This window comes from Hippopotamus amphibius, chromosome 3 (assembly GCF_030028045.1).
Source record: "Hippopotamus amphibius kiboko isolate mHipAmp2 chromosome 3, mHipAmp2.hap2, whole genome shotgun sequence".
Taxonomy (NCBI): Eukaryota; Metazoa; Chordata; class Mammalia; order Artiodactyla; family Hippopotamidae; genus Hippopotamus; species Hippopotamus amphibius.
Window position 1 is genome coordinate 87,355,834 of NC_080188.1, and position 20,099 is coordinate 87,375,932.

Sequence of the window (20,099 nt, forward strand, 5' to 3'; positions counted from 1 at the left end):
AACTATGCCCATGGTTTGGGATTTTTCCAGCGCAGGGTGAGTAGCTAGAGAAGACGTGAACAGTTAAAGCCCATAACCTTGCCTTGTAACTTGGTGATGGGTCTAAAAATAGCAGACAATGCCTCTAGATTCAGGTACTGATAAATCCTGGAACCACAGGCTGCATCATGGATTGAGGACAGCCAATGTGCCTATACTTGATGACCTCTAGTTGAGAAGACCCTAAGCCAGGGGACTATTTCCACTGAACGTAGCATGGTAAGTTCCACAAGAGACTAACAGGTCCGGACCATGCTATAGCCTTGGAAACCTTGCCTACTCTGCCTACATCTGGCCTCAGACTATATCCATTTGCTGACTGCCACCACTACGGACACCTAGAATCTTAGACACATTTTTAGATACAGAGGCAAGCAAACTGTTCTTCCATGGTGCTGCCTGCAGCTCTTTTTTTTTTTTTTTTTTTTTCTAAGTCATTCAACTCATTTTCTGAGCCTACAGCCAAGACTCCTTGCAAATTCTTCGATGCTGCGTTGTAGAGCGATTCCTCAGGCCCTAGAGCTCTTTATACCCTAATCCTCTTCATGAAGAATAAGTATAAAATATCCATTAATGCAGAGCTATTGTGGCATTTAAGAAATCATGTCTTTGGCATATATGTTTCCATCCTTTTCCAGGCAACATGTCTGTATCATTCTATGTGAAGTGAGTTTCTTGTAGGCAACATATCATTGGATGATGGCTCTTAATCTTCTCTGCCATTCTCATGTTTTAATTTGTGTATTTAGATCATTTAAATTTAATGAACTTATTGATATGTTAGGGCTTCAGTCTATTTTATTTTATTTTATTTTTTATTATTTTTATTGGAGTATTGTTGCTTTGCGACGTTGTGTTAGTTTCTGCTGTACAATTAAGTGAGTCAGCTGTATGTATACATATAGCCCCTCTCTCTTGAACCTCCCTCTCCACCCCCATCCCACCCATCTAGGTCATCACAGAGCACTGAGCTGAAGTCCTTGTGCTATACTAGCTATCTATTTTACACGTGGTAGTGTGTATATGCCAATCCCAGTCTCCCAATTCATCCCCTCCCCCTTCCGTGTCCACGTATCAGTTCTCTACATCTGTATCTCTGTTCCTGCCCTGCAAATAGGTTCATCTGTACCATTTTTCTAGATTCCACACATATGCATTAATATACAATATTTATTTTTCTCTTTCTGACTTACTTCACTCTGTATGACAGACTCTAGGTCCATCCACATCTCTACAAATGACTCAATTTCATTCCTTTTCATGGCTGAGTGATATTCCATTGTGTATATATATATACCATATCTTCTTTATCCATTCATCTGTCAGTGGACATTTAGGTTCTTTCCATGCCCTGGCTGTTGTAAATAGTGCTGCAATGAACATTGGGGTACATGTGTCTTTTTGAATTATGGTTTTCTCAGGGTATATTTTTTGTTTCCTGTTTGTTTTGTTTTTTTAAATCTCTCTCTTCTTTTTCCTTCTTTCATGTGAATTGCTTGAACAGTTTCTAGAATGACATTTTGAGTTTCCAGTATTGTTTGTAAGTATATCACTCTCTTGCAGGGAGGTTGTCCTAGGTGTTACATTATATATATATATATGACTTATCACAGTCTCCTGGTGCCACTATGTTACCAGTTTTTATGATGTGTAGAAATGTTACCTCCCTTAACACCCTTTTACTTTCCTCTTCATATGACATAATTATTGCAAATATTTCTTAGAACCTAATTAGAAAGTGTTATATTTTTTGCTTCACCATCAAACATAATTCGGAAAACTCAAAGGGAGAAGGAAAGTTTATTGTATTTGTGCATATTTTTGTTTACTTTGATCTTTCATTCTGATATTCCAAAGTTCTGTCTTTCATTGTTTTCTTTCCTTTTAGAGACTTGGATTTATCTATTATTTTGGGTAGTTCTGCTGGTGACAGTTCCTTCTAGTTTTCCTTCATCTGGGAATGTCTTGGTTCCCCTTCATTCCCAAAGGATGTTTTCACTGGGAATAAGATTCTCGGTTGACAGTTCTTTTCTTTTAGCACCTAAAAAACATTGTCTTTCCTTCTGGCCTCTGTGATTCTGCGGACTCTGCTTCACTCACACTGTTTTTCTCCTTTAGGTAAAGTGTGCTTTTTCTCTGGCTGCTTTCAAGAATTTTTTTTTTTTTTTTTTTTTGCTTTATTGTTGGGAAGTTCAGTTATACATTTTGGTGTGGTTTTTTTAGGGTTCATCCTGTTTGAGTTTGTTTGGCTTGTTAAAAACCACAGGCTTATGCTTCTTGCCCAATGGGAAAAGTTTTCAGCTCTTATTTCTTTGCGTACCTTTCCTCTGTCCTTCCAGGACTGTGCTGACACAAATGTTAGATGCTCTGTTACAGGCCCACATGTCACCAAGGTGCTGCTCATCTTTCTGGTCAGTTCTCTCTCTGTTGTTCAGATCCAGTCATTTCTCCTGTTACATCTTTAGTTCACAAATTCTTTTCCCACTGCCTTATCATTCTGTTGAGCCCATCCACTGAGATTTGTGTTTTGGTTAATGTATTTTTTCAGTTATAAAATTTCCATTTGGTTTTTCTTTTTTCCTTCCTTCCTTCCTTCCTTCCTTCCTTCCTCCCTTCCTTTTCTTTCTTCCTCTTTTTCTTTCTTTCTTTCTTTCTTTCTTTCTTTCTTTCTTTCTTTCTTTCTTTCTTTCTTTCTCTCTCTCTCTCTCTCTCTCTCTCTTTGCTGGATTTTGTACTTCTTTTCTTAGGCTTTCTATTTTTCATTTGTTCCAACCATGTTCATAATTGCTGATTGATGCATTTTGTCATGCATGCTTTAAAACCTTTCTTAGTTACTTGTGACACATTTCACCTTGGTGTCAATCTGTACTGATTGTATTTTTTTTAATTCAGTTTGAGATCTTCCCCAGTTCTTGGTACTATGAGTAATTTTTATGTTGCAACCTGGACGTTTCATATTTTGTGATAAGTTTCTGCATCTTGTCTAAACTTTCTGTTTTTGCTGCCTTTCTCTGACTGTTCTTCCGAGAGAGGGAAGGCTGCAGTCTCCTTGCTGCCAGGGGGGCCCCTCACACAATGAGGCAGGGCTCCCATGCCAGCCTGGTAGCATTGGACATTCTTACTTCCCTGTGTGGCCTCCCAGACACGGGTGTCTCAGTATGCCTGGCATTGGGGAAAGTCCTGCCTCCTAGAACATTGCCCCAGGGAAGGGGAGAAGCAACTTGCTGCTTGCTGCTGGGTGGGGAGGAGGCAGCCTTGCCTGCATAGTTCCCACCAAAACTCACAGATCCCCTGGGAGTGGAGCCTTGTTACTGGTCCATGGAGGATAGAGGGCCAGCTCTCTGCTTGGCTTCCTCCAATACCCTTCAGGGAGGGGTGGGCAGCTGTCACAGCATCTGGAAGCTAGAAGTATAGCTCTCTGCCCAGTCCTTGCTGGCATGGGTGGGGGTGGGGCCAACTTTGTTCCTGTGATGCTGAGCTGCAGTAGAGAGATTATTGTCTGAAAGTTTTCTGTCTTGCTAAGCTGTCCCTCCCTTTGTCCTTTGTCTAGAAGGAGGGGACTGTTGTTGGGGCTATTTTTGTCTGTACCTATTGGCATTTTCAGTTCCAAGTCTAGGACATCTGAAGCCAAAAGGAAATGCAAGAACTCATCACCATGCCCTTCCTCGGCCAGGAAGGTCTCCCGCTGACCTGCTTCCTTTCATCACCTTCCACAGCCTTGTGCTTGTCTTTCATGATGTCCAGGGTGTGCCTCCACCAGCTTCCTGGGAGCAGAAGGGCCTCACGTTCTCTCAAGGCCCCTCAGCATCCTCATTGTACCTGCACCCTGCCTCTTGCATCCTCGTGATTAAATAGAGATGTATCCGTGGGCTGCTTTTGACACTTCTGTTAATGTTGTCACCATTCTGCCTACTGGACCAGTTCAGATTTACTGCCTTCCTGCAGCAGGAGCACACCCTTTCAAAGAAATCACAGTTCTCTTTCCCAGTATTTTGCTTTCTTCTCTGTTACCACCAGAGCCACCAGATAGTACCTGGAAGAGCTAGGGACTGATGAAAGGCAAGCATCAGCACATCAAAGAGCTGGTATTTCTTTGTGAGAAACTTGGGTTTTCCTTCTGAAACATATGCTTCTTTTTCCCGGCCAGGAGTGGAAGGAGGGTTACCTGAGACCCTTACGGCCCAGGTTGATGTTCACTCTCTGAGGTTTTGGCTCTGTCAACCCCTCCATTTATATCTCCCCTTCTTTTCCCACTTCCTCATGTTTCCAGCCCACTGATCCCCCAACCCGCTAATTTGAACCCTGGTTAAGAGATCTGGAGACAGAAAGTGAAGCTGTGCTACAGAATAGATGCCTGATTTCCAGGAGTGTCCCAATCAGCCCCCTCGTCTGGTGTGGTCTTGGGCCTGGCTAACTGTAGAAATCCCTAGTAACAGAGAATACCCATGATCCCGGAACCTTCATATGTCCTGTCAACTGAAAAAAATGCACAACCTAAAAGTTGAGAACTGTGTTTTATTTCGGGGGACCTTCTTAGGACTTCAAGCCTGGGGGGCAGCATCTCAGATAATGCTGAGAGAACTGCTCCAAAGAAGAAAGGTGGGGAGCCAGGATGTGTAGGAGTTTTTGCAACACAGACCAGGTGGTCTGAACACGAGATTACTGTTAACAAAAGAAAACCAGCTATCTTAAGTTACTGAGTTTAGTGGTTTTTTACGTATGGGAAGATGCAAGAGTCTGGGTTCACTCCTTTGGTGTGCGCCTCAGCTATCAGGCGCCAGTATCCTTTGTTTTCTCATCCTGTCTCCTTGGGGTACATTGTTTGGGGGTGGCTGCAGTCTGATGACTGCTAGATGGTGGACACTCCTTGTTTCCTTCACCTTCCTGAGTTCCCTCAGGCTCACTGTCGGGGTGGCTGAAATGTGATGGCTTGATGGCTGCAGCACTCTTTGTTTACTTATAGGGTGGCAACATTTTAGTTCTCGATTCCATGAACTGGGGTCTTGATGGAAGGAGAATCTTTAGACTCAGATTTTCAGAGTACTAGAGAACCTAACAGGATGACTTATGAACATAGGTATAAAAGATAAGTAAGACCCAGGATATTAGAATTATCTTAAATTTGGCTTTCAGGCTTTAAGATAATTACCCAATGCATAAAAGTGCAACATATTTAAAAACGTCTATGTTTTTATTCTCTATGTTTTTAGCAGCTAGTAGAAGTACACATGCCTGGATTCTGAAACTACTAAGACATTTTGCTACAAAAGTCATAGAATCATGCTTTAGAGTTTAGAAGTTGACCAGAGATGTCTCATCTCCAGAAATAAATTTGTTACTCTTATTTCTTACAAAATGAAATTTCCAAAATGCACATGTACCTATGTAATATTTGTATCCTGAGCCAGGCTTCAAAATGAGAGTGAGTCCAAAAAATAACTTAGCTTTAATAGACACATGCAATTTACAGCCAATGGATAAGATTGATACATTCAGAAGATTGTTACACGTTGACACATGAAGGAGAATATGAAAAAGGAAATTTAAAAATCATTGCCTTTTTAATTTATTGATTTTGCTAATAGAAAATATAATTATGGTTTGGGTTTCAAAATACATTTGTTCCAGTGTGTTTTGCTTTTCAAAATGCATATTTTTGCTCGGTAATTTCACTCAGGGAATATGTCACTTATTTTTAGACAGATAACGATAATAATTAATGGAAGAACATTGAAATTTGAATTGTAGAAAAATTTTGATACTGATGTTTGAAACCATGTTGTGCTTGTTAAGGGAAGATTTTTTAAGGTGTAAGAAAGATGAATGATAATTTAATCTAGCTTTTAGTGTGAGGTTTTCATATTTCTGCCTGCAGACATAAATTTTCCATCACACATACATAATTGTCTAGGTTTCTTACTTCCTTCACCAACCCTCATATTTTGCTTACCTATTTATTTGCTGGTATATTCATATATTTATTTTTTTTATTCAATAAAAACAGTTGAAGACCTACTGTTCTTAATATCATCCCATTCCCAACAGCTAGTATCTGCCAGGTAAGTCAGAGCTGCAGTTCACACAGCATGAATGAGATCACTGTTTCTTTATGGTAATGATATGTTTTTAAAAATAAGGATTGATTAAATTTGGTAAAATATATAGAGATTATTCCTTTCTGTGCATATTTTTATCATCTGTAGAGGATACCTTTATCACCATGAAATCACACCCAAAACTTCTGGTCAAGAAATATTGCCGACAGTGATTCACTTTTACACGTGTGCAGATTCAAGCTGAAAAGGACCGCAAAGAAAATCTTAGAGGCTGGAGTCTGAAGCCTTTGGACGTTCTTATCTGCATCGTTTTTTATCCTTGACAGACTCATTATCGTAGCACCTCATTTTTGCTACCAGTAATTTTCAGAAATGACACGTTTATAGGATGAAAGTAAATGAGACATTTACTTTCACATGAGGAAAAATGGGGAAATTATCAATTGGAGATTTATAGAACCAAGATCACATTTAAGACTGTGTTAAGTGGGGTTACTGTCTTACTTACAAGCAGCACGTTTAATCCCTCTTCATATGATACAATTGTTGAAAACGGTACTTATATTGTAAACTCTTTGTACTCATGTGCATATTTGATTTGATAATGATGTGTAGAGAGTATCAACTAAAGAAAAAAAGTTGTGTTTGTGTAAAGTCCCTGAGGAGCAAACTAGTTGATGAATTATGAGCTGTTAAGGAGCCAAAAGACTTCTCAGTAGGGAACCTAATTTTATTCCTTATTCCGCTCTGTCACATCATTAAAAATTACTTCTGTAGTAGATGTACTCTCCACCAAGACACACCTCCCCACACACACACCCCTCATTTCAAATATAAGAATCTCCAAATACATTTATAGGAGAGGTTTTAGTAAAGTAAATGATTAAACATTTAGTATAACCAAAATGAAGCTTTTTGGAGTGCTTTTTCATCCTATTTAACTTTGAAATAATTATTCTTCTCTTAGATATTCACTGTATTTAAACAATCTCTCAGAATAAATGTAGCATTCTGTGTCTACATTTTGAATAAACTGTGTAGATACAATTCTATGCTGAGTAAAATTGCTGGCAGAATTTAAGAATATGTTTATGTAAACAAAAGACTGCAAAGTTTGAAGTGTTTATATGTATGACTTAGATTATAATATCATATAAATTTGGCTACTTGTCCAGTTACTTATAGATACTGAAACCATACCTAAAGCCATGTAGAATATATGGTTCAGAGTAAATGCATTTCTGTAGTAAATATGTATGGCCTTCTTTGTGCAAAAGTAAAAAGAACTGCTAAGAATCATGCTTCCTGAGTCTGCTGTCAGAAGCTAAAGTCCTCCTTTGTTTTGATACGTGGATTCTAAAGCACAGTCAGTGCTCTTGGAGCAGAGGATTCTAAAGGGAGAAAGAGCCTGGGATACCCAATGGAGTCCCAGAGTTTGAAGACTGCTCAGAGAATCTGAGAATAACCCAAAGGTTTGATATGTAGAGGCTTTTCCAAGCTTCTGTTCCACTCAAGGTCGTGATTTAGTCTTTACACAAGTTCACTGACACATGCTGAGACTTATGCATTCCTCAGACAACACTGGAAAACCAGAGCTTCAAATGCAGTCTTCTGTCTGGGACACTTACCAGGAAGGTGAGAGAGAGAGAGAGAGAGAGTGTGTGTGTGTGTGTGTGTGTGTGTGTGTGTGTGTGTGTAGATGGAGCTTAGATGACAGACTGCTGCTTGCTGAAAGTAGCCTTTTAAGATTTCAAATTGCAGAATTTAAATAAAAGGCCTAGAAGTAAATTTTAAATATATGTTTTCATGAATTAGTAATATGTATATATATAAGGAGGAGTTCCCAAAGTCACATTTAAATAACTTATATTCTAGTTGCTAGCTTTGTCTTCTCTCATTCCATTGATCAGTCCCTATTTTTGCCAGACATTTTCCTAGACAGTCTGTTAAGCCGATATGGACGAGACCCTGGGCCAATGATGGCTCCATCCACACATAATTCCCCTTTAAGCTCCACTGGACTCTTCCAGTGGGGAAACTGGAATTGCACATTAAAAAATGGGCAACAGGAATCCTCTTTCTTCAGGCTGGACTCCTTTAGCTCAAAGTCCCATCAAACCAGAATGGAACTAAACAGATATTTTCTAAATAGTTTAATATATTGGTGAGTCACATTTTTTAATGTATTAGACATTCAGAAAGGATGAACTTCCAGTGCCTCAATCCCCACTCCTACTTATCAACCTTTCCTGTGTACTTTTGTACAATTATATTTGCATAAACATCTTTTTCAAAAGTTCTTACCAATAGGATTGTACAAATATCTATGTGGTATAAAGATATGAAAATAAGGCCAACATTCACAGACCAGCTTAAAACATAACATTGCCAGTACTTGTTCAAAATTGACAAAAAATGGACAGTCTAAATGTGTAAAGCCAGAAGATGCGGTGATACATTTTCACTTGTTTTTTCACTCAGTGTGTGTTGGTTATCTTTGCTGTCCACCCCTGAGAACTGCCATCTGGCTTTTGCCAGAAAAGATACCTCAGTGTTTCTTCAGATAAAGGATAGTGTCCTGGTACCTGAAGGGCTGCTGGGGGATGATTTGTTTTACATCTTACATTAAGCATCATTTTTACCCAGCCATTATCTAGTAAATGTACATAGAATCCACATAATTAGTCAATGTATTATACTAATAAGGCAAAAACTAGAGTAACTCTGGTATACTAATAGTGTACAGTGACATGGTTTCCTTTTTGGGTAAAAGCTGTAAATATTTTAGTGAAGATTCCAAAGGTGAGTCACAAAGGTTGGGAGTAAGAACAGTGGAAGATTAAGCAGTGGAGTCACAGGCTCTCCCTTCTGTGGCCTTTCCTTAAGCCACTGGTCAGCCCTATACCTCTGTCTTTTCCAAGAGCTTTTCTGATGGCCAGAGAGAGTTCAATGTGAAATAATTATTTTGTATATTATAGGGAATTGAATCAAATTTAATAATTCAAAGATGATCAACTGAATAGTCTTTGCAGCATATGAGCTGGCTGAAATTTACAAAGTTTCTTTGGATTTTCTGAGTTTGGATTCTCTAATTCAAGTTTAGTCTGTAAGTGAGGAATGCCTTTCATTAACCTTTGGTCATGATGATTGTGACCATTTTTAGTTCTTACTTGTGAGTGTGGTTTAGAGACACAGTCTGTCTCATTGAAAAGATAAATGCCTCAGTCTTTTATAAACAACCCAATTTGGAAATAGGATCCCTGGGGAAATCTAAGGTTAGAAGTACCAGAAGATGTTTGTATTCTGTATGTCCTACCAATATGATCTGTGTCATGGTTAAATATTGGATTTTTATTTATTGGTGGGCCTTTCAACTCAGAACTCTCACAAGCCCGGGAGCACCTAAGATAAATGACAATCTGCGCCTTGATCCCTTAACATACAATAACCTGCCAAAAGTTTATTCCATGACATAAGCCTTGTTAGGTAGGCAACATTTTAGAGCCCTGAATGTTAGGTAATTCAGTGGTTTAATCAGGTGACTGTTACTTCTGTTTGACAAAAAGAGATAATGGTCCACTGAATAAACCATCAGATTTTTAAAATATCTTTTTGAAGACGTTTTATAAATAGAAAAATTCTAAATATCACCTGTCTTTAATTTTTATTCTCAGGTTGGAGAGACCAGATGCAAAAAGGTTTGTACGTCCAAGTCGGATCTGCGATCTAATGACTTCAGCATCGTGGGGAGCTTACCGAGAGATTTTGAATTGTCCAATTATGACTGCTATGGAAAACCCATTGAGGTCAGCAACGGACTTGGGAAATCCCAGGCCAAGAACAACAAGAAGCCACCTCCTGCCAAACCTGTTATTCCAACAGCAGCAAAGAGGATCGATCTTTACGCAAGAGCTTTGTTTCCTTTCTGCTTCTTATTCTTCAACGTGATCTACTGGTCTATATATTTATGATAAACCTTTTCCATTTGTATCAAGTAAAATCCCATTGCATTGTGACCAGCCTCGTTCATAAACGCCGATCTGTGAACATCCTTTGCGTTTTCATAGCAATATATTGCATTTTGGATGCCATGGGATTGTAATACACACATGGCACCTTCGTGTGGAATGGCAGCATGCTCTTGTCACGTCTGTGCTCTAATCATGATGTATTTATGTAAAGCAAACATAATTGCGCTAGGAATAAATGAAGGATAAGCATACTGCGTAAAATAAACTTCAAGCCTTTCTCTCCAGTTAGTGTAAATTGCAAATACTTCCGGTGATTCTGATGATAAAATGGTGTGCACTCTGAACCCTGTTATGGTCAGCACTGCAATGTATGTCCCGTTTCAGAGCCCCTTCCTTGTAACTTTCAGAGAAAGCCATCTTATTCTTGTATAATTTTAGTTGGTATTATCACAGATAAAGCAAAATTATATTACATATGGTATAACTTTATAAGTAGAAATATATCAGCTATAATTATGTGAGCTCTGTGGAGAAATAAAGTTCAAAAAGTTCCTAATTTGTAAAAAAAAAAAAAAAAGCAGTTCATTTTAAAGTGTGCTTGTGTCGTCAAAATGCCAGAATAATAAATCCAGTAAGCTTTTTTGAAACAAAGGAAAATGTAGATTTACCTAAATTCGTGCTGAATTCTGGTCTCTCATAAAGTAAAAATAAAAGTAGATATAGTGATTAAATATTTCTGATAAAAGAAGTTCTATTTAGTCCACTTTAAACCTAAATATATTTTCATGGATTTTATTTTGTTGATACAGAGTATATGAAATCATTGTGCCTTAAAAAGAGTCATAAATATTTTAAATTGGAATATAGTAATGAATATGTGATTTCATACCATTTGTAAGAAACCAAGAGGAAAATACCTTATTACTAGAAATAACTTGAGTTGGGAAGAAAAATCCATAATCATTAAAGGATTTTAACTTCTTAATTTTACTAAAAGGCTTACATATTGTAAAGTAAAATTAATTTTGTTTCTGAATTTTTTTCTTATTTGAATAATGTTTGATTTTGTTACAAAACATTTAAAGATTAAGTAAATGATTACTTTGTTAGGTCTCACCTCTGTTTGTATTTTCTTTCTTGCTAAAAGTCCAGGCTCCTTGGATTTACTTGCTTTGGTCTTATTCCAACTTGAAAATAAGTACTTTCTGGTCTATAAGACTTCTATTTCCTAGTAATGTCAGAGGCAATGTACCTTTTTATTTCTCCATAGCTGATGCTAGGACTATCAGTAATCCACGTAACATAAAAATAAGACCAAATAAGTATATTTACATTATTTGGAGAGTTTTGTGGCAGCTGAGAACTTGGATGGTCAATTCAGTAATAAAATGTGTTTACATATTGTTTATGCAAATTGTCATCTATAATTCAAAGCTATTTTATTGAAGACTTTAATTTGTAAAAGGGTAACTGATTACTAAATCTTTAAAAGATGAGATGTAGCTAATCCTCTGTGGTCCTTCAGCACCCTCTAGTTGCAAAAGCTTAACCATCTGCATCGTTTTAAAAATGCCACAAGTCGCCCTATTGATGGACTTCAACATCCTGTTAGGACCTGGACGATTAACATCTTAATGGAACTCTGATAGGAAAAAAAATGTCTTGAATAATACTTAGACCATTTCAATTTATATTAATAATAATTATATTTGCTTATGATCTCTTTTCTTTATTCTTGCAAATTTCATTCATATTAGGGAGTTTGATTTAGATACAGAGTTTTAAGTAGGAAATGTACCAAATGTAAGACAGGTCTCATTCTATAAGAATTTATTTCTTGAAAATAATGTGAATGAATTCCTTTCTGTAATATAATATTGTATAGTCTCTTAAGATCCACGTAATACCCAAATATATATAAATAGGTGTCCCAGGATTAAATGTGTATATATAACTACAAATGGAACATTACACAGTGATCATAAAATACAGTCGGTGTCCGGTGTCCACTAACAGTTGCTTTCTATTGTTATCTTGAGAATTTAGTCACTTAACTGCAGGGTAGTTCGGATCTGTGTACTTTAAATATTATGTCTTTCTAGGAAACTTGCAGTATGTTTACCTGGATGTCAGTATCTCAGATTTGATGTTTACAAAATAAAAAAAAAATCTCCTTACAAATCAGATGCTTCTCTTATTTTCTATTTCTGAAAAGCCATCACTATTCCAGTCCCCGCTGTGGTCCATCTGCCTTCCTTGGTCACATGGTATACCCTATCAAGTTCCAAGTCCTAAAATTTTCCCCCTTACATGGACCACCTCTGCTCCATTTCTGCAGACACCACCCTAATTCAGTTTCCCTTTCCCTTTCATCAGACTATTTCAGCAGTCTACGATCTCATTTCTTCATAACTCCCCTATTTTTGAACTTACTTCCCATGTTCATTTTTTATTGCATAAGTAATACATGAATATCCCGACATATTAGAAAACCAGATGTGTCTAAAGTAAGCAAGCACTTAACACTGCTGTCATAATCTTCTGTCTTCAAATTTTCTCTTTCCAGAGCTCACCAACATCTAGAACCTACTCAAGGCACCTACAACCTCTATCTACTTTTTAAATATAAAAGATAATTTAACATAATGGGATATAACGTAAATGAGATTTTACCATATGTATAGTTTAGCAATTTATTTTTCATCTACTATATCTTGGAGATCTTTCTATTTGAGGATATATTGGATGTTCATAAGTCTATCTTGTGCCTCGTATTATTCTATAGCATAAATGTGTCTGAATTTAGCTTTTTTTTAAACATAAATTTTGATTGCTTTTTTTTCAAATGCAAAATAGCATTGCACTAAGTATTTTTGTGCACATATGCGTATATTTCCATGAGGTAGATGCCAGATGTGGAATTGCTGAGTTGAAAGATGTCTACATTTTAAATTCTGGTGATTTCTCCCAAAAGTCCTTCCAAAACACCTCTGAAGTAGATTGTCAGGATGCTGTGTGCAGACTCTCACAGCCTGGTCATCTCTTAAGCAGTTATATGCTGTGGACATATTACTTTTTGTTTTTAAAAACTTTTGACCTTGTTTTAGACTTCCAAAAATATGCAAAAATATTACAAAGAATTTTTGTGCACCATTCATCCCAGTGCCCCAAATGTTAGTATTTAATGATGCTTGATTTATTTTTCCTCTCCTACTGTGGGTGTGCTCACATGAGAACCTTTTTTTCTGAAACATTTAAAATAAAGTTGCAGATATGATGAGGTCCCTTTGTATTTACCCGCTTCCATGTATGTTTCCTACACAAGGAACGTCCTTTCATAACCACAGTAGTACCAGGTACCCACATCAAGAAACTGACACTGATAAATTACTATAATCTAGAGATCTTATTCAAATTTGCCAATTGTCACACCTTTTTGTTTGTTTGTTCGTTTTTGTTCAGGATGCAATCCAGTATCACATTCTTTATTTACTTGTCAGGACATTAACTTCTTCAAAATAAAGCTGAGATCATGGCATTCTGCTCGAACATTTTTAGAGATTTGTGTTGCCCAATGGACTAAGTAAAACAATCCTTTCTGACATATAAAATTTTCCTTGTTAAAGTTTAACTTGTTTTGTAGCCATTGCTCACATCTTAAACTCCAACCAAACTGAAGTTGACCTTTGCTTATCACACGTTGCAGCGACATGAGTGCTAAGTTCAGCCAGGTACCTTTCCTTTTAGGTTAGTGGTTAATTTTACATCTCATTATTTCGCTTAAGTGGGTCAGTCTTGGGTGATTTGTCTTCAAACCCTCATTTTTAACTGATAGTTTTTTTCAACATTAAATGTTTTTCAGTTATACAGTTTCATCTCTATTGGACAGTAAAATTAAAATATTTCCTATTACGTATGCAGTATTTAAATTAAGCTGCTCTAAAAAAACACTCAATTTATCATTCATATCATGGAAAATTTCAGTTTACATAAGCAGCTAGATATAAAATTTTAAAGTACCAAGACTAAGATGAGTGATAGTTTGAAATCTTTTTTATAACCTTTAATAAGGTTTTCTTGTTAGAATATTATTCCCTTGCTTTAAAAAAGCAAATTTATTCCATTATATTTTCAAATTAAATGCATATGTTTACACAACATGTCAATTATCTAGCATTCACTAACTCCCCCCACTTTTTTTTATGAAGCTAACCTTTTAAGAGGTTAGGGTCCAGTTCTTTCAAAGCATTGGACACATCAGTGTAGTAAATATACTTTACAGACTTTTTTTTGATTGATATTAACGGATAATATGGATGGCATATACAGGGGTGGTTATAATACTGTTTATATACATATATACATAAACTTAATATTTTCTATTTTAATACATTTTGCATTTTATCTATATACATACATATACACACACATATACATACGTATTATTAAATTTTGTCCTTAACCAACAAGAACAATGAGAAAATTCATGAATTCTGTTCCAGTTGGAATTTCTGTACTCCAAACAATGAGTGCATTTTCACTTCCATAAGTATTTTTAAAGTTCCTGAATCCCATGTATCACACCCCAAACAGGTCTTTCTAAATCCTTGCAGAGTGGAATGCTAAATAAAAAAGAAGTGTAAATCAGTAAATGCTTCTTGGGCACTTAATATTTTAAAGGTCTTGTGTGAGCCCCCAAACTGTTAAGGTGAAGAAAACATTTAAGGGTGGAGGCCCTCTTAAATGATAGCCAGTAGTGCGAGAAGGAAAAATACGCTAATTATACAAATCACTATAACGCAAATCAGAATATATAATGCATATCATTAAAACGCATAAGGGAGGGAAGAAAATCAAACATTTGAAAGGAAAAGATCTGTCTTAAAGAAAATTAAGTAAAATATGCTTTAATATAGCTTAAAGACCATTTTGCTATAGATCATAGAATTTTGAAGCTAGACATTAACTAAAAGAAAAATTATGAATTGTAAAGTGCAGAAATATTGCCATAAAAAATGTTAAAGTGCCATTTGAATTTTATTTCCTAGTTTATATTGCTGAGGAAATAATGAGCAGGAAAGCAAATTTCCCCAGCTGAGGATGCAAGGCACTTTACCTACTATTTGTTTCTTAACTAAAACTCCCATCTGATCTTAATCCTATAACTTGCAACAATTTTCAGTAAATCCCAATTTGCAGCCTGAGGCAATGGCAGTTCAATTACTATCATCCACAGTGAGGTGACCAGAAGGAGTCAGAGCTCTCCCTGATTTAGCCAGAATGCAGTCAATTACCACATCAAATAGGGATTTTATTAGTCAATTAGCGTTGTCTTGCCCCTATGCCGTTGCTGACACGTAGCAGGAACCCCGTTTTGTGAGATGGTAAACATGATGAAGAAGCAAAGGATTTTAGCTTTTGAAAAGCTCAGCTGAGTTTGTTGTACGTTCTCAAGGGATGTTCTTTTAAGTGTTTATTGGAGTTGGAAACGTAGCAGGAGGAACATGGCATTTAACAACAGTAAACACTCTGGTTGCTTCTCTTCCAGGACCACAACCTCATGCCCTAAAGCTTTTAGAAACCTCCTGAGGACACAGATTTGGCACACCATAGCAGCATCGTATCTGCTAACTTACAAACGTCAGCATTTTTAATAAATCTAAGTCAGAATCTGCAGACTTGTCAGCTACAAAGAAGATCTTTCACTTATTCACTTAGAGAATATTACATGGAACTCATTAGAGGGAATACCTAATAAATTCTACCTTGGACTATTATAAAGCCTCTTTTAAACACAGCTGCCCTTCTCTGGTTTATTTGATTGTAAATTCAAAAGCCCTTTCATGCAAAAGTCACTAGCGTCTCCAATCAGTCCACTGGTATCTTGGAAGCTTTCAAATTTTAAATGTCCAAATAAAAATGTGAAATTTCCTAAGGAATGTACTTGGGGTGTGCATCCTATAGAAAAAGTCCAGGGTTTATGCTAAGTCAGAAGCCAATCCAGTGTGTATGTATGTAGACACAGAGGGAGCAGGAGATGGTAGAAAGACTCGGAAGGAATAATACTACGTAGTTATAGTTTCGGGTTTGCCCTTTACAACCCTGAAAACCTTGTCAAAGAATCTTTTTCTTAATCACCCTATTTTTAAAGAGGGAGTAAAAATAATCTAAGAATTACCAATTACAAGACGTAAGTCTATCTTTTATAGTGGTTAGAAGCAAAGAGTTTGAAACAGATGTCTAGGCTGGAATCCCATTTACTAGGGTAAATCTTGGCAAGTTTTTTTAACATCTTGAGCCTCAGTTTCCCTAGTTATACAACACGGTAATAATGACATCCTCACAACATTATTGTGAGGATTTAATGTATTATTAGAGAATTATATGTGAAGTGCTCAGCAAAGTTAGCAGCACATAGTAAGTGTACAATAAATTGGGGTTATTATTATCTCCTTTTATCTCTTACTACTACACTATTTCTAGCTCTAAAACTACTTCTGGTGAAGTTTCAGGTTTTCAAAATTTCTTCATTAACGTAAAGGGTGTTCACCTAAAAAATACAGTAACATCCATAATCATTGAGATCAAGTTTGAATATAAATAATTTAAGCAGAGGAGCAATAGCAGGAACTATCAACTGCATACTAAAATATTTTGGGGGGAGGATATTGAAGACTCTTAAGGAGTCCTTGGACTATTTACTTGGAGGTCCATAATTTAAGGACTAGGCTGTTGGGCAATGAAATGCCCCAAATTCAGAATCTACATAGTTAAGAGTCATATTTTACACTTATCTTATAAAAAGAAAAATAAAGAAATGAGAATATTTCAGAATTAAAAAAAAAGAATACAGAAAAGAATTTCCTAGATGTATTAAACATGCTGTACACAAATAGAGCGCTTATTAACTCATGGTGTATGGTAGTGAGGCCTTGTATGGTGCTAATAAATGCTCACAATGGTCATTCTGGAAAACTGCAGGGTTGTGAAATTCCTTCTGAAACAGAGAGGGAGAACACTAAATTTTGTTCAGCAGAATTGGCGTTATATTTTATTGTATTCTCATTCTCTGAGGATGGGGAATCCAACTACTGAGCACAATGGTTATTCTCATTAATCAAAATATCCAATTAACCCAACTTTGTACAAATGGCAGTGTGTTGCATTCTGAATTTATACTAAAAATGTATGAGGCCAACCTCTAGGTAAGAAAATCATATTTAACGCTCCTTAAGGCAATATCTTTTATATTATAGTCACAATAATTATCCATTTATTGAAGAAACATTGTTAAACACTTAAAACATAAGTATAATGCTGGGAAGATACTAGATTTTTAAAAATACATATGTACATGAATTTGTATATATGTGTGTGTGTATATATATACGAATGTGTGTACATATTCATGTGTGAATAGGTTTCGGTAAATATAGATCTATATTTGTATATATACGTATATATCTAGATACATATTGTATGTAACATTAATTGGTGTTTTATTTGCAACTGAGCATACTACATTTTTGCCCTTTTGGAAGTCCTACAGGGTACCTATTTCATGTATATCTGGAACAATTTCACTTGAAGTTTATATTAAGAGCTCTTTGAGGGAATGCCTATTTAAGGATCAAATAAAATAAGTTTGTGCTAATTGATATGAACCAGATGGCCCCAGAAAAAAATCTTAGTCTCAACAGATTGTACCATTTATTTATATGCAATTCATTGAAAAACACTCGCATTCTTGTATATACCCCAGGTCTGTTCTGCCCCACCTCATAAAACTCACTGTCTCCTCTTCTGCTCCATCATTCTAGACATCAAGAACAGCTCCTCTTTTCTACCTGCCAAATGATTCTGGAAGGAAACACACCCAGTTGCATCCCTACTCGCTTAGTCTAGTTCTTTTGGATTCACATGTAATTTAGGCTGAATCTAACTTCTTCCACATAGGCTAAGCCACACCTGTCCTCTAGGGCGTTCTGACACTTGCAGAATATCCCATCTTGTTGGGGTGTACGATCTTAGTATCCATGAGCCGTCACTTGGATCACAGCCAAATCCCAGCCTTTCTGGTCTTTTCACTCTTCCTCTGCCAGGAGTGGCCCTCCTCTTGTTTCCTCTGTGCCCTCTGGAATGTCCATCCTTATAAATAAAACCTTAAGATCCTGAAGCTTTATGTGTCTTATTCTTTTTCCTGCCACTTACTCAGAACTCTCCACACAACTGTTTAAGTTAGATATCAAACCGTGAACTAGATCTCAAACTGTTTGTGTTCCAAGTGTCCCCTATTTATTTTCCCTCACCATCTAGGGATGTGGGACTCGAATTAGCATTTTTCTTGTTCTCTAATGATGCTCCCAGATTATTTCTCTACCTGTGTGTCTTAGCTGGCCTGAACTGTTTTAACAAATTGCCACAGACGGGGTGGCTTAAACAACAAGCGTTTATCACTCATAGTTCTGGAAGCTGGTGGTCCAAGATCAGGGTGCCAGTGTGGTCGGGTTCTTGGTGAGGGCCTCTTCCTAGTTTACAGAGGCGTGTCATCTTGTGATGTCCTCATATGGCAGACAAAGATCTGGCCAGCTTGTTCTCTTGTATAAGGGCATTAATCCCACTCAGGAGGGCTCCACCCTCATGACCTAATGACCTCCCCAAACCTCCATCTCCAAATACCATCACACAGGGATCAGGGTGTCAACATTTCAACATATGAATTTGGGAGGTAACAAACATTCACAACATTTCGCTACATAAAACTCTTTTCTTTTGAAGCTTGAGCTATGTTCCTATATTATGCTTTTGTGTGTGTGTGTGTGTGTGTGTGTGTGTGTGTGTATCTATGAGATACACAGATTGGGGGTGGGGGGGTGTTATTTGCTAAAAGCCAGAAAAATGGTATAGGAAATATAACAATTACCTATATTCTAACACATAAATCACTTTAACTTTCTGGCATATTTGATTGAAGTTTTATTCTTTTTATCTGTAAGTCATATATAACTGTCTTTTTTTAAAAATTAAATCTTAGATATAAACTTGAAATCTTCATCCCCTCCAAGTCTTTATCTTGATCCTCTGCAATTATACCTAAGAGGCAACCATGATTATCAGTTTGTTTGCATTTTTCAAAAAAACAATATTTTAAAGAAAAATATGCAAATACTAGTGTTTCTAAATTTACATTAATGCTACCTATATTTGTCACTCACTTTATATTTTTTGAGAGCTGTTCACATAGATATCCAGATTATTCATCATATGCATGTGTCACATTTTACTTAATAAAGAATATTTAAATTGTTTCAAAATTTTCATTACCTCAAACGATGCTGCAATAAACATTCTTGTATATATTCTAGTATTTATGGGAGACTGACACTGTATAGTAGATTAAAAACTTAATTAATGATACAAAAATTTTCTGGTATAATGATATCAATTTACACTGCTGCCTAGATTGTAAGAAAGAATTTATTTCCCATCCTCCATTCAACACGTGGTGTAATTAGAATTTAACATGTAGAAATTTTGCCAAGCTAAAATGCTATAGAAACTCATTGTCTCAATTAGCAACTATTGACATGATTATGTTGGTTTTCTCTTATAAACTTTATTTTTTGTTTTGATTTTATTTTATATTTTTATATCTCATACACTTAACATAGCTACTGTGTTAAAAGATTTTCTAATTTGAAATAATACCTGGGATAAACTGGTTTTGCCTGTGAAGTATTAATTTTAGCACATTCCTTTTATATTTAGTATAGTCTTTCAAGAGTTATGTAAATTGTTATATCTGTATTTATAAGTGAGATTGTCCAATAACAACATTTTCTTATGTCATCCATATTCTGTTTATACATTCAGGTTACACTCGTCTCATAAAATGAGTTGTGTATCTTCCTGTTTCTTTCTAGACTCTGAAAGAAATCAAAAAAGCCTGGAGTTAATGGTTCTTTGAGTTTTCTAAAACTCCCACAAAACAGATCCAGCCTTCTGCTATTGAGGGTAGATTTAGAGATTTAGG

General features: G+C 36.3%; 1 protein-coding gene across 1 annotated transcript in view; it reads left to right on the forward strand.

Moving 5' to 3' along the window:
- The window catches only part of GLRB (glycine receptor beta), an 81,406-nt gene extending 69,159 nt beyond the window's left edge, over positions 1 to 12,247 (forward strand). The window contains exon 10 of the mRNA XM_057727826.1: positions 9,770 to 12,247. Within this exon, the coding sequence (XP_057583809.1) occupies positions 9,770 to 10,066 (297 nt within the window). The 3' untranslated portion in view covers positions 10,067 to 12,247. The remainder of the gene's footprint in view (positions 1 to 9,769) is intronic.
- Positions 12,248 to 20,099: the final 7,852 nt, after the last annotated feature.